The sequence below is a fragment of the Cherax quadricarinatus genome, chromosome 9 (genome assembly GCF_038502225.1).
Source record: "Cherax quadricarinatus isolate ZL_2023a chromosome 9, ASM3850222v1, whole genome shotgun sequence".
NCBI classification, from domain to species: domain Eukaryota; kingdom Metazoa; phylum Arthropoda; class Malacostraca; order Decapoda; family Parastacidae; genus Cherax; species Cherax quadricarinatus.
This window is the reverse complement of record NC_091300.1, coordinates 49,921,401-49,937,267: the sequence shown is the minus strand read 5'-3', so window position 1 is coordinate 49,937,267 and position 15,867 is coordinate 49,921,401. Positions and strand designations below refer to the sequence as shown.

The 15,867-nt window shown below is 39.3% G+C and overlaps 1 protein-coding gene across 1 annotated transcript in view; it reads left to right on the top strand.

The window, feature by feature from the left end:
• LOC128686061 (adenylate cyclase type 8-like) overlaps window positions 1-15,867 on the top strand; it is a gene marked incomplete in the record, with an annotated part of 931,274 nt that overhangs the window by 882,907 nt on the left and 32,500 nt on the right. The window contains 1 exon segment of the mRNA XM_070083124.1: window positions 9,459-10,477. Coding sequence (XP_069939225.1) covers window positions 9,459-10,477 — 1,019 coding nt within the window.

The following is a 15,867-nucleotide window of genomic DNA, read 5'->3' as shown; positions in this document are numbered from 1 at the left end:
GTACTCGACAGTGATCGTACTCGACAGTGATTGTACTCGACAGTGATTGTACTCAACAGTGATCGTACTCGACAGTGATTGTACTCGACAGTGATCGTACTCGAAAGTGATCGTACTTGACAGTGATCGTACTCGACAGTGATCGTACTCGACAGTGATCGTACTCGACAGTGATCGTACTCGACAGTGATTGTACTCGACAGTGATTGTACTCAACAGTGATCGTACTCGACAGTGATTGTACTCGACAGTGATCGTGCTCGACAGTGATCGTACTTGACAGTGATCGTACTCGACAGTGATTGTACTCAACAGTGATCGTACTCGACAGTGATTGTACTCGACAGTGATTGTACTCGACAATGACAACTACTGAGACACTGAACTTTATTTCAAAATCTCTGACTTCATTATGTGGAATATTGCTGATCTTAATAAAATTGTTGATTAGGTTCTTTGTATCTAAAATTGAATATAGATTTGTTTCTGTGCAAGGCTTCTGTTTAATGTTGTTAAAAATTTAATTATGCACTCGCAAATGTTAAAAAGGAATGCAGTATTATTCCCCCCAAAAATCATTTGTTCCGTTGTTTCCATTCCTTCTTGCAACTAGCTATGGTGCAGTTACTCTGCAATCCGAGATTGATAACCTTGGTCTCACATAACCCCAGCTCACTCTTCCTCATACAGGAAGCGTAGTAACAGTAACTTTAAACGCTGAAAAGGCCGAGGAGCTGTAGCTGAGTCCCTCGAGAGAATTAGAATTTATAAACAAACTCTCAACAGAGGTTAAACAGAGATAAAAACCTTTAGAAATGCTCAGGAATTTTAATTCAGCAACTTTCAGCAAGCCCAACAACTGTCACTTAACATCTTTAGTAGGTCTACCTAGGAGCTGCAGATAAGCACAATTAAAAGGCTCAGGAGCTAGAACTCAACCATGACTAACTCTGAAAACGTGACACAGTTAGTTTTTCTAAGCATAGTTGGGGTTGTCTGTTTTCCTTATTAATATTAGTAATATGGCACCTAGAGGTACCGTATTACTAATATGGCACCTCTAGGTGCCATATTAGTAAGAGACATTAATTAACATGTTATCGCATGGATACCAATATTCCATTGTATTTAGTGAAACTGATAAATTAACATTTAAATAGCTCAATTAAAACAGCTTATAAACTGATAACTGGATAACATGAGATGCCTTTTAATTTAAAATTAAAATTTTCAATTCAGCTGTATCTTCTGATTTATATTGGGCTTCGTTGGTGCCAATTTATTAAAAAAAAACTATGATTTTTATGCTCTCGCTTCTAAACCACTAAGGAACATATTTATCAAAATGAAAGTTTTAACATTATGGAGGCACTATAAGTCATTAGCGTGTCACTGTTTGTTCATTTCCCGTTAACTGTTCACTAAATAGCATTTATTACATTACACCACAAAAGAATATCAGCCTAATTCAGATATTTAATTAAATTTATTTTTAAATGGATTGCTCAAATACATTGCCCACCATAGAAGAATAATTGCTGAGAGCTTCATAAATATCAGTCTATTGCTTTTATGGTATGGCACCAAGACTCGCATTGAAAACAAAAAAAAATCACGTTGTTTGACTAGGTTGAGTTCTAGCTCCTGAAATTTTTTGATGGATATTATCTGCTCTTCAAACCATGGAACGGGTGGAGTCTGAACCCATGGCGAGTGTGTCGTGAAACTGGTCTAGTAGCGTATGCACTGGCCTGGAGTTTGTCGATTCACCATGGGTTCAAACTCCACACGTTCCTTAGTTTGTTTGCAATCGTTTAATTACTGTTTCGTGAGTCATGACTGATGTTCTTCCTGCTTGCACTCAGATACAGGACGCTGGAGGTAAGCTCAGAATGCGAGAGGTATCTCTCTCAAATCAGTCACTGACTGAAACGCATTTAATTTCTAGAAGCATATTAAGTGTTATTTACTAACTCATCTTGATGAACAACTATTTTTGGATTATTTAAAGTGTTACAAGTAACATTAAACAAAATTCTTAAACGATTCTTGCAGTGCAATTTTAAATATGTAAAATGACTGGAGTGACGTATCAGAGCTCTTCTCTACGTCATTACTATTCACCCTTTTTTTCTAGGAGAGAGAGAGAGAGATAACGAAAGAGAGAGAGAGCGAGAATGAAAGAGCAAGAGAGAGGGAACTAGAGAGAGAACAGCAGTTTCACATTTTTATATTTGCCATTTTGATTTTCTGTATAAATGAATATATATAATATGCAGTGTAGAGCAAAAGTAATTTATATCAAAGAATAATAATGATTAAAGAAGATGTAACATTATAAACGTTAAAGAAATTCCGTGGCTTGGCTGCTGTTGTAATTTCTCTGTTATCAGCTTAAATTGAAGCATAAAGTGGGTTTCCAGTGTACTCCGCATCAGCGACTCCACAGTCAAAATTGTATTCTATTTATACGATTTGATTAAAACCAACGCTGAAGCCTTGCTCACACGTACATGATGGCATCTGCACGAACATGGCTACTGCTTGCTTGACGAAGAACTTATATTCTAGAATATCCAACAGGATAACCCAGAAATCCATGCATGGCTTGTGCAGTTGTTTTGAAGGCTGATATTTCAGCACAATCTGTTCGAAGCTCCAACAAAGCATCAGAAGAGTCAACAATCCCTCCCATCATCATCAAATGGGTTATGGATTCACGTTGAAGTTTTTATATCAAAGTATGGTGACTGAATATATCAAGTGGGACATTCGCATCTCCAATTACTTATCTTCCATTGCCTGTACTCCATGTTCCCGGCCACATTCTCTCATAAAGTTATCAAATGTTGTAAAATTAGCGTAGAATTTTTATACGTTGTCTGTCCACTTATGCATCTACAATTTAAATTCATTTATTTTTTCCGATTGCCATGAAAATCTCCTTACTCCTTTGGACGCTCATGTTGAGTGTAGTAGTTATTTGATCGAAAACTGACACCATGTAAGAGAAGTTTTTATACCATGAAGATGTCCTAGATTTTTCTTTGTGTATGGAGAAGGCACAGAACCTTTGTGTGAGTGCTAACGGTCAGCTCAGAGGCTTCTCACGGAAGAGCCCTCACACTTCGGTATGAAAGAGAGTTTTGGTGAAGTTTTCTTTTTTCGCCTGAACCCAAATTCATTTCACCATTTTAACATCATGTAGCTCTAAATAACTTATCTGAGTGGTTGTTCCTGTTCTCACTCAGTCGCTTAGCAACAAGGGCTTCTCGAATAACACATGAATTGCGACACAAAATGGTTATAAACCTTGTTTTTTTTTTCTTCACATGTTGATTGCTCCATCAATTGCCCTTGCACTATCTGATCTACAATAACTGATTTAAAAACATAAGAACATAAGAAAGGAGGAACACTGCAGGAGGCCTGTTGGCCCATACTAGGCAGGTCCTTTACAATTCATCCCACTAACAAAACATTTGCCCAACCCAATTTTCAATGCCACCCAAGAAATAAGCTCTGGTGTGAAAGTCCCACTCAAATCCAACCCCTCCCACTCATGTACTTATCCAACCTAAATTTGAAACTACCCAAAGTCCCAGCCTCAATAACCCAACTAGGTAGACTGTTCCACTCATCAACTACCCTATTTCCAAACCAATACTTTCCTATGTCCTTTCTAAATCTAAACTTACCTAATTTAAATCCATTACTGCGGTAATAAAGACATTTCATTGCTCTCTTCAATCGCAAGTTTATTTCGTTTCTGGAAAATATTCTTTGATGTTGCTGATACCTCGAGTAGGAGGCAACGCAAATAGTTTTTAGCTGTGTTTTTAGACGGTAAATCCAGAGAGCGACAGTAGACAATGAATATTGTTTCCTTCCACATCTGTTGTTTCGTCCAGCTGAATGCCTAACTAAGATGATTAACCTAACTTTTCAACAAGTTGCTCCTTCAAATCATCAACGAACACCAAAGTTCAGCTTCGTGTTTTACTGTACTTTCTTTACTACTTCCTTCCCTCCATGTACTAGGTCAACCGTCACTTTAAGTGATAACAATATAATATTTTCGAGCTCAGTAACAGGTTGTTTTGTCTTCGGGATGAACTGTGCCATCTTCAGCGAAGCGAAAATAAATGATTTGTTGCTAGAGGCTTGACATGATTTTCGAGAGTTGATCGGTGCTTCCAGTACGTTGCCAAAGTTATCTTTATTTTTTTATTAGTTTTCATGGTCTGAGTGCTAAGTCATTAAGTATTGAAGGGATAACATATGTATTATTGTAGGTGGCATGACAAAAGAGACATGAGATGCGGTCAATACTCCACCGCTTCTTTCCTGATGAAAACTCAGCCTTGATTACCATCTGTTTTCCTGTTCAGATTCCAGCTGAGCAGCCTCACCATATAATGCTCAATCGGTAGCATGATCTCCGTCTTAACTTGATATATTGTCAGTTTTATATTGCTCCTCAGACTTCCCAGGTTCAGGATTGCCAGCATTCTTTATTGAATTATTTATAGTGTTATAACTTGCGATAGCAGCTGCAAAAGACAAACAACTGCAGGCTAAAAAGAGAAAATTCAAATTAGAGGTAAGTGAAAACGAGAAATAGTGTCACACTGATACATTTTCCTCAGCTTCAGCTAATGTTCATCTTCACGTTTATCAAGAATCAGTATTTATTACAGTAATTTTTTTGTGCTGTATGCGTTTTATATAACTACTGTAATCTAGCCTATCCTACCTAGACTGAACGTTCGTAACCCGCATGTCAGTTACCAAACACTGTCACATGATGGTTATGCTATAAAATCTATATTCGCATTTATTATTATTATTATTATTATTATTATTATTATTATTATTATTATTATTATTATTATTATTATTATTATTATTATTACCAGCTTTGTAATAGCAGTGTCATTATTAAGTTACCATAGTGCTTAATTATTGTTGTTTTGAGTTTGGGTATCCACCCGGAGCTTGCACTATAGGTTCATCGAAACTATTAGAGACCCCAGGGCTGTCGCCTTTCTCTTCCAGTGTCTTGAGTTTCCGAACAGCGTCTGAGGAGCTTAAAAAGCCCCACAACTTAAAAGCCCCACAACTTAAAAGCCCCACAACTTAAATTATCGTTTGCAGTTCTACGTGGTGTGGTTTCTTGAACACTATTGTAACGCTGTTATTAGGTGGCATGAGTTGCAATTTACCAATTATGTTGAAGAAATAGTGATATTAATTTCAATAACTAAAAAATACTTCTTCTAATCGGCTTCAAATTATTATCAATGATGCTTTCCATAAGAGGGTTGATGCCCACATAAGTTTAGTCTGAGTAGGAACAAATTTGAAATTTGAAGTTTTACTAAAATTGCCAAAAGATTTGGAATAGTTGGAATTAAAGCAATTATTGAGATTACCTCTTCTGATATGCTTAATAATATGTTTCACCATTTTTGGGTTTTATTAAAATAAAGTATCGCGTTCACTCTGAGATGTGCAGACATTAACATGTCATTTTTGTTCAATAGGTTATTATTATTATTTTTAAAGATTCGCCGGTATTCTCCCGGCCCGGGCCTTTTCCAAGTGGTGGCCCGGCTTTGGCTCCCTATCTAGGGAGTGTCTGAGACCTAAGTCTCCCATGGGAGGAGGTACAAACCACATTCCCCGCCCTCACGGGGCTCGTAGGGAGAAGCTAGGCCTCTCTGGTCTGCCATCCCCGCCCCAAGGGAGCTAATGAGAATGACAGTCTTGTGAGCTGAAAGCTCCGGCTCAGGCACCTACCCTACCTTAGAAGGGCTAGGTATGGAATCGATGATTTTCAATAGGTTATTTATTTTTTTTTATTCGCCGGTACTCTCCCGGCCTCGGTCTTTTCCAATAGTGGTGACCCGGCCTTGGCTCCCTGTCTGGGGAGTATCTCGAGACCTAAGTCTCTTGTTTTCCATTTAATAACTACAGAATCTCTCTTCTAAAACAATGGTATATCTTAATAGTAAGTACTTTTTTATTGATTTTGGGATGTGGTTGCTAATTTACCAATTTTTTAAATGCAATTTTATCGAAGCGAATTTCCTTAAGAAAATAAAGACTTTTTTTTTCTTAAGGGATTCTAGAGAATTTGAAAATCATTATAAAAGGAAAAAAAAAAATAAAAAAAATGTGTATTTAGGACGCTTTTAAATTCAACGAGGAATGACTTACCTATTTTCAGAGAACCAGCTTATTACATTAGCTTTAAATTTTCACAGAAGGCTTAATGTCTCTTGGGCAAAATTCATGGCACTATTTACATGCTTTGGTGCCCAATGGACAATGTTACATGTGCCCCCCCCCCTCCTCCTTTGATTTTGTTTCCGGGTGATAACTAGAGAAAACTTCCTCTGATCGGTTATAAAATCTAAACATGTGTGCACCTTCCATGAACAAGATTGTCATTGTTAGTGGAGTATGAAGATGCTCTTTTAGCAGTTTTAATCTCGAAATTATTTTCCCTTTTCTTGACCCAAGGAAATGGGCTTATCCTTCCCTTACTTAGAAAAAAGTTTGGATTTATTTTGTTCTGTTTCTTTTTCAAATTTGCCTTTTGTTATGGATAAAGCTGGAAAATTTGAAAAACTGATTTTCGTGAGATAATTTATGGGTGCCTCATCTAATTGCTTTCACATTTCAACAATGATAATTTGATAACACAAGCTGTGAGGAGCTTCATATTTAATGTACTAATGTATTTTATTATATTGGTCTCTCTGAGGTAACAACTGAATGCCTCTTCAGTTCGGCATCACACCTGTTGTTTCTTACTGGAAGATTTAAATTTGTTTAGGGCTGTGTATGTCTTAATTTTTTCATTTTTATTGAAGAAACTGGTATATTGGAATCTATGTGAGAACTTGTGAATTCCAAATCTGATTGGCTTCAAACACCGCTAATAATTAACTGCAATACATACTTATGCCGAAGTATCCATAAATTTTTTCGCATGTATTGACGTACAGAGGATCGCATAGCGGCCGAGAAAGGTACTACAGCTGTTGTCGTTCATGGAACAGTGATACTTAGATATTAACAGGATATTTAGTGAATAGGTTTGCCGTGAACCTCTAATTTTGGTGGTCCACTCTTTCTGTTACAGATCTGTCTGTATAAAAATCATATATATGCTGTTTGTATATGATTTAAAATGGTTTGCACTTTACCATAGAACTCGTCCTTCAAGTTTCATGCATCTTGATTTTATTTGCCTTCAAATCCATCACACTATCTTCTCTTTGTGAGGTGCACACCAATCCTTCCGAGTGATTTTTCTTTCAATTCTATTTATCATTTTGCAGTGTGGGATTTCGTCAAATCCGTTCCTTGTCTTCGCTTCTTTTAGTATACGTGGGAGAAACTCTGAACCCGAAGGGGTCATATAACACTACTGAATAGGAGGCACTAAGATTCGATCTAAGGAAGGAGACAATAAGCCCAGTTATTTGCTACAAGAGACACTCATCGGCATCAAGGTACCTCCCTAGAGGAGTTGTCAAATCTTTCATCTTAGGACTATGTTTAGAAAATACATCGGTTTTGTACATATATAACTTGGAGAGAAGCTGAGAAGTTGGCTGACTTAACATCTAGTGTTCTGATTGAATTTAAACGATAGTATTATTTGGAAAATGGTTCGGAGAGCCGACATGTTGATAAATTAGACACATGTGCAACATTTGGGTATCTTTACTGAGGAAACGTTTCGCCACACAGTGGCTTCATCAGTCCATACAAAGGAGAATGGTGAAGAACAGGAGGAGTGTGAGGTAATCTGTCTCTCAGCCTCGAGTCGATATAATCAGTCCATCAATCTTGAAAAGAATGCAACATATGTGCAAAGAAGTGGTTTATATACTCTAGGCAGGTGAGGTGCAGTAGTCGTAGGTGGTATCACATTTGACAAATCCAAATGTGGAAATAGGTTATGCCTAAAGTTAGGCAAGTGAAGAATTCCCTGTATGAAGATCCCAAGATGTTGCTGTGTCTGACAGGAATGTAGATGAATAGTTCAGAGAACCGACAAATTGAAGGACTGATTACACCTCAAACTCCTCCTGTTCTTCACCAATCTCCTTAGTATGGACTGATGAAGCCACTGTGTGGCGAAACGTTTCCTCATTAAGGATACCCAAGTGTTGTACATGTGCCTAATTTATCAATAGCATTATTCTTGGCCTTCTCAAAGTTCTCTGCTTGTTACTCTTTTGTTTACAAATCATCGCAGCTACAATTCATGTTATCAGCGCTGCTTCAGTCAATTTACTTTTTTTCAATACTAATACTAGAAAATATACAGAGGTCGTTTTAAAACCTGAACAGGATCAATAAAACATCGTTATTCAATGGGAATGTATTCGCTAAAATGATAAAACATACGTGAAAAATACGTAGGAATTAGGACCCCAGTTTTCACACAGTATAGGTGTTTCTTGAGTGTGATATTAAGATAAGGTAGAATAAATTAAGTGAAATGTAAGAGTAAGAAAGAAACAATTAGTGAATTCTTTGTCAACAACCGTAGTCCACCACTCTTCATTTTTGTACTAAAAGATATAAGATAAATTGTCGCAAAAGAAATTTATGCTTTAAGACGGAATCTAGACCAATTCTTGTAGTAATCACCAGATCAGCCGGGGTGTGATGGCTAAGTATTTTCTTGGGTCACTAGTAGGATCAGCCTGGTTTACCAGGCAGACATTAATGAAGTTTGGCCTTAGACCGGGTTTCGAAAGAAGAACTTGTCACAGGAGCATACAAAGATTTTAAAACGCCGTCATTACAGAAATCGTCCTTCCTCCCATATACAATACTCTGTGTACATCTTATAATACTCTTCTTTTTCTACTTTAATATTTACTTCCATTGAACATACAGTCTTCGACTTCTTAAATTTTACAGTGAAGACTCACTTCTGGATATTAAAGGGATTATGTTGTTCTTCATAATAAGTGTAAGATAGGCTGTGTTCTATGTACAAATGTTCTCTTACTAACTCAGATTTAATATAAGGTTATGAAGTTTTCAGAATACATACCGCAGTATTTCTTAAATACGTCACTAAGACTTATAATGAGGAATTTACCCTTCAAGTGTAGGTGAATTGATTCCATTGATGGGTTCTTAGTTCCTGGAATTAGAGCTACCCTCTCTTTCCTTGGATCAAACCCGATTACCTCACATTCACCAGATGCTATATGACTCCTACGGATTTAGCATAACTTCACGAAGAGTAAAACTGTCTGCAAAAATTCTCAATATATTATTTGCACGTGATTAATAAAACATCATATTTTTTTAAATAACACTTTTTTTTTATCAGACAGCATGAAGCACTTGTGCTAGACTATTCTTAATACTAACTGTTTAAGGCAAGAAAAGTTCCTAATAGTCACTCTTTCTTTCAGATCCTTGTTAGGTCAGAGTGCCTCGAGACTTCAAATATATCCCAGATATCTCGGGGTGTCGCTACAAATTATGGATCGTCCAGTGTTTCACTGATGCAAGACCAAGGTCATGGTGGACCACTACAGTCAGTGAGTGATAGCAGACCACTTCTAGGAGAAGACAATAGATTCTCCAGCATTCCTTTATCTTTTTTAACAGAGGCAAAACTTTTTGCTTCCCAGGGCAGCAGTATAAGAAAATCTAGAAATTATTACCGTACAACTTATGACCAATTTATTCCCATTTTAAGAACCTCTAATATTAATTCAGAAAATATGGATTATTTAGATGGTGAGAAAAAAAGCCATATATTAGACAAAGTAAGCAATAAACAAAAGCATTCAGAAACTACTGAAGCATCACCCCTCGACAATATTAGCCTTGTTAAGAGGTCTACCGAGAGTTTTTCATTTAATAATATATCAACAACATTTTCTAGCTTAGACTCACTAATTATGTTCTTCAACAGAAGCCAATACTCTATCAGTGCCATGAAATATAATAACCTAATGAGGGACATGCACAAAGACAGAACGTTGCCCGTGCAAGTCAAGAACCAAATGTGGGATAATTACGTAAGTGAATTGAGAACTAGAGTGCGTCGTCACAGTGAACAACAGTTAATTGAAGTTAAAATAGACAGTAATAATGTACCGGGTACAGCAAATTCCGATATTCACATGAATAAAACAAAGGTTTATAGAGCACACGACGGAATTCCAAACAACTTGGCCAATATTGCTTATGAGCATCTGAATGTAGAAAATAAAACTGTGGTATATACTCCAGCCGTTGAGGAAGAACTACATGTGTGTGTGTATCCACAATACTTCGTGTACACCTGGGTCTTATGCATGGTTGCACTTGCATCTTTCCTCAAGTTAAACTATCTCGTCAAGACAATTGTTTTGGTGTTCATGATAACCTGTTATGGGCTCCTCATCATTAAATTTAGCTCAATCTTCGATCCTGTGCACAGGTAATCCTATGATTATTTTATTGAGAAACTATTATTTCCTCATTTTCACGTGATACAAAATTCCATTCACATATTGCTCATGTACTTACAGGATCCCATTTGGATGTAGTATTTCCTATCATATTACCCATTCCTTTACTGTATTTATTAGTTACAATACTCTTGACTGTTTCTTTATTGATGTCATAATAACATTATTTTATCTTTATGTTGTCAATGTTCTTTAATTGACATAATAGGCATCAGTTTGTCACCGTTGCAGTTGTTAGTTATTATGTGTCACTTGTCAATAGACTTAGTCTATTTTGTGTGAATGTGCTCACCTGTTTGTGGTTTCAGGGGTCGATTCACAGTGTGTGTATACTCACCTATTTGTATTCACCTAATTGTGGTTGCAGGGGTCGATTCATACGTCCTCGCTCCGCCTCTTCACTGATCGCTACTAGGTCTTCTCGTCCCTGCTCCATATGCTTAATCAAACCTCGTCTTAAAACTATGTATGGTTCCTGCCTCCACTGCGTCACTTTACACACTATTCCACTTCCTGACAACTCTATGACTGAAGAAATACTTTCTAACATCCCTCTGACTCATCTGAGTCTTCAACTTTCAATTACTTCTGTCCCATCTCTAGAGCATCCTGTCTCTGACCACCTTGTCAATTCCTCTCAGTACTTTATATGTCGTTATCATATCTCCCCTAACCATTCTGTCCTCCATTGTCGATAGGCCAATTTCCCTTAACTCTCTTCTACAAAATTCATTTTGTAATTCCATAAAAGTCATGCCATTTCCCTATTTCACAAACCTCTTCAATGGCTATAAATGCCACAAATGTATATACCTAATTCTCTTGTTATAAATTTTCTGCTATCATATTTACAGAGTATGTGATCACCACCTTCATTTCTTTCCCTGTTAAACATTCTAGTCATTCATTCTTCCATTAAGTCTACACAAAATTAGATATTAAAACATGTTTTTTAAATAAAATTTTTAAAGCCCAATAGAATGTCAAATTCTTTGGGAAAGAATAATTTATGAAGATGACAATGTATATTTATGCTAATTAACATTTAACTTTCAATTTTTTTTTTTTGCATTTAATATTTAAGTAAAAGTTATGTGTGAGGACGTCTTACACTTGCTGTGTTAGGACGTCTTACACTTGTTGTGTGAGGACGTCTTACACTTGTTGTGTGAGGACGTCTTACACTTGTTGTGTGAGGACGTCTTACACTTGTTGTGTGAGGACGTCTTACACTTGTTGTGTGAGGACGTCTTACACTTGTTGTGTGAGGACGTCTTACACTTGTTGTGTGAGGACGTCTTACACTTGTTGTGTGAGGACGTCTTACACTTGTTGTGTGAGGACGTCTTACACTTGCTGTGTGAGGACGTCTTACACTTGCTGTGTGAGGACGTCTTACACTTGCTGTGTGAGGACGTCTTACACTTGCTGTGTGAGGACGTCTTACACTTGTTGTGTGAGGACGTCTTACACTTGCTGTGTGAGGACGTCTTACACTTGCTGTGTGAGGACGTCTTACACTTGTTGTGTGAGGACGTCTTACACTTGTTGTGTGAGGACGTCTTACACTTGTTGTGTGAGGACGTCTTACACTTGCTGTGTTAGGACGTCTTACACTTGTTGTGTGAGGACGTCTTACACTTGCTGTGTGAGGACGTCTTACACTTGCTGTGTTAGGACGTCTTACACTTGCTGTGTTAGGACGTCTTACACTTGCTGTGTTAGGACGTCTTACACTTGTTGTGTGAGGACGTCTTACACTTGCTGTGTGAGGACGTCTTACACTTGCTGTGTGAGGACGTCTTACACTTGCTGTGTGAGGACGTCTTACACTTGCTGTGTGAGGACGTCTTACACTTGTTGTGTGAGGACGTCTTACACTTGCTGTGTTAGGACGTCTTACACTTGCTGTGTGAGGACGTCTTACACTTGTTGTGTGAGGACGTCTTACACTTGTTGTGTGAGGACGTCTTACACTTGTTGTGTGAGGACGTCTTACACTTGCTGTGTGAGGACGTCTTACACTTGTTGTGTGAGGACGTCTTACACTTGCTGTGTGAGGACGTCTTACACTTGCTGTGTGAGGACGTCTTACACTTGCTGTGTGAGGACGTCTTACACTTGCTGTGTGAGGACGTCTTACACTTGCTGTGTGAGGACGTCTTACACTTGTTGTGTGAGGACGTCTTACACTTGCTGTGTGAGGACGTCTTACACTTGCTGTGTGAGGACGTCTTACACTTGTTGTGTGAGGACGTCTTACACTTGTTGTGTGAGGACGTCTTACACTTGTTGTGTGAGGACGTCTTACACTTGCTGTGTTAGGACGTCTTACACTTGTTGTGTTAGGACGTCTTACACTTGCTGTGTTAGGACGTCTTACACTTGCTGTGTTAGGACGTCTTACACTTGTTGTGTGAGGACGTCTTACACTTGCTGTGTGAGGACGTCTTACACTTGTTGTGTGAGGACGCCTTACACTTGCTGTGTGAGGACGTCTTACACTTGCAGCGTGAGGACGACTTACAATTGATGTGTGAGGACGTCTGACACCTGCTGTGTGAGGACATTTTGCACTTGCTGTGTGAGGACGTCTTACACTTGCTGTATGAGGACGACTTACAATTGATGTGTGAGGACGTCTTACACTACACTTACAGTGTGAGGACGCCTTGCACTTGCTGTGTGAGGACGTCTTACACTCACTGTGTGAGGACGTCTTACACTTGCTGTGTGAGGACGTCTTACACTTGCTGTGTGAGGACGTCTTACACTTGCTGTGTGAGGACGTCTTACACTTGCTGTGTGAGGACGTCTTACACTTGCTGTGTGAGGACGTCTTACACTTGCTGTGTAAGGACGTCTTACACTTGCTGTGTGAGGACGTCTTACACTTGCTGTGTGAGGACATCATACACTTGTTGTGTGAGGACGTCATACACTTGTTGTGTGAGGACGACTTACAATTGATGTGTGAGGGTGTCTTACACTACACTTACAGTGTGAGGACGTCTTGCACTTGCTGTGTGAGGACGTCTTACACTCACTGTGTGAGGACGTCTTACACTTGCTGTGTGAGGACGTCTTACACTTGCTGTGTGAGGACGTCTTACACTTGCTGTGTGAGGACGTCTTACACTTGCTGTGTGAGGACGTCTTACACTTGCTGTGTGAGGACGTCTTACACTTGCTGTGTGAGGACGTCTTACACTTGCTGTGTGAGGACGTCTTACACTTGCTGTGTGAGGACGTCTTACACTTGCTGTGTGAGGACGTCATACACTTGTTGTGTGAGGACGTCATACACTTGTTGTGTGAGGACGACTTACAATTGATGTGTGAGGGCGTCTTACACTACACTTACAGTGTGAGGACGTCTTGCACTTGCTGTGTGAGGATGTCTTACACTCACTGTGTGAGGACGTCTTACACTTGCTGTGTGAGGACGTCTTACACTTGCTGTGTGAGGACGTCTTACACTTGCTGTGTGAGGACGTCTTACACTTGCTGTGTGAGGACGTCTTACACTTGCTGTGTGAGGACGTCTTACACTTGCTGTGTGAGGACGTCTTGCAATTGCTGTTTGAGGACGTCTTACACTTGCTGTGTGAGGACGTCTTACACTCACTGTGTGTGAGGACGTCTTACACTTGCTGTGTGAGGACGTCTTACACTCACTGTGTGTGAGGACGTCTTACACTTGCTGTATGAGGACGTCTTACACTTGCTGTGTGAGGACGTCTTTCACTTGCTGTGTGAGGACGTCTTACACTCACTGTGTGTGAGGACGTCTTACACTTGCTGTATGAGGACGTCTTACACTTGCTGTATGAGGACGTCTTACACTTGCTGTGTGAGGACGTCTTACACTTGCAGCGTGAGGACGTCTGACACCTGCTGTGTGAGGACGTCTTACACTTGCTGTGTGAGGACGTCTTACACTTGCAGCGTGAGGACGTCTGACACCTGCTGTGTGAGGACGTCTTACACTTGCTGTGTGAGGACGTCTTACACTTGCTGTGTGAGGACGTCTTACACTTGCAGTGTGTGGACGTCTTACACTTGCTGTGTTAGGACGCCTTTCACTTACAGTGTGTAGACGTCTTACACTTACTGTGTGAGGACGTCTTGCACTTGCTGTGTGAGGACGTCTTACACTTGCAGTATGTGGACGTCTTACATTTGTAGTTTGAGGACGTCTGACACTTGTAGTGTGTGGACGTCTTACACTTGCTGTGCGAGGACGCCTTACACTTGTAGTATCTGGACATCTTACACTTGCTATGTGAAGACGTCTACACTTCTAGTGTGAGGACGTCTTACACTTGCTGCGTGAGGACGTCTTACACTTTCTGTGTTAGGACGCCTTTCACTTGTAGTGTCTGGACGTCTTACACTTGCTGTGCGAGGACGCCTTACACTTGTAGTGTCTGGACGTTTTACACTTGCTATGTGCGGACGTCTTACACTTGCTGTGTGAGGACGTCTTACACTTGCTGTGTGAAGACGTCTTACACTTCTAGTGTGAGGACGTCTTACACTTGTTGTGTGGGGACGTCTTACCCTTGCTGTGTGAGGGCTTCTTACACTTGCAGTATGTGGACGTCTTACATTTGCAGTTTGAGGACGTCTTACACTTGTAGTATGAGGACGTCTGACACCTGCTCTGTGAGGACGTCTTACACTTGTAGTGTGAGGACGTCTGACACCTGCTCTGTGAGGACGTCTTACACTTGCTGTACGAGGACATCTTACACTTAACTACCTATATTTCTTTAGTCTATTTAGTTTACAGTTTGTTTAAAGGGTTGGAGAACTAGTGATGTGCCAGTATGTAACTGATACTGGTAGGCCTATGCTGCAGAGATCCTGGCTGGCGAAATTTCTGTACAATAAAGATACCCAGGTGTTGCACATGTGTACTATTCATGAACTTGTTGTATACCATTAATGGAATGTACAGGTCATTATCTAGGTACTTGGAACTACCCTTCCCTATCCTGGATTAATACTATGAGTGTCTCAACCATTATTGAATGATAGGACTTCGAGACATGTGTATTTATATGGCAGGTCCTAAAACATATTGAACTGCATTAATGTAAGATTCTGTAGCCTTATGGCAGTATGAATAAGCTTTTATATGCTTTACAAATGTATGGGAGTTTGGTAATGTTGGTGATATTTTAATGCCTGATTTGTTTTTATGTAAATAACCGCCAACAAAGTACCGGCATTGTTTCTTTTCGGTGGTTCTTTTTTAAATGAATACGGTATTTTATTAGAGAAGATTAATTAAGATGGGCCTCTTGTATGCTCATACCCAGACTCATTTTTGAACCCTCTGCACACGTTTTAA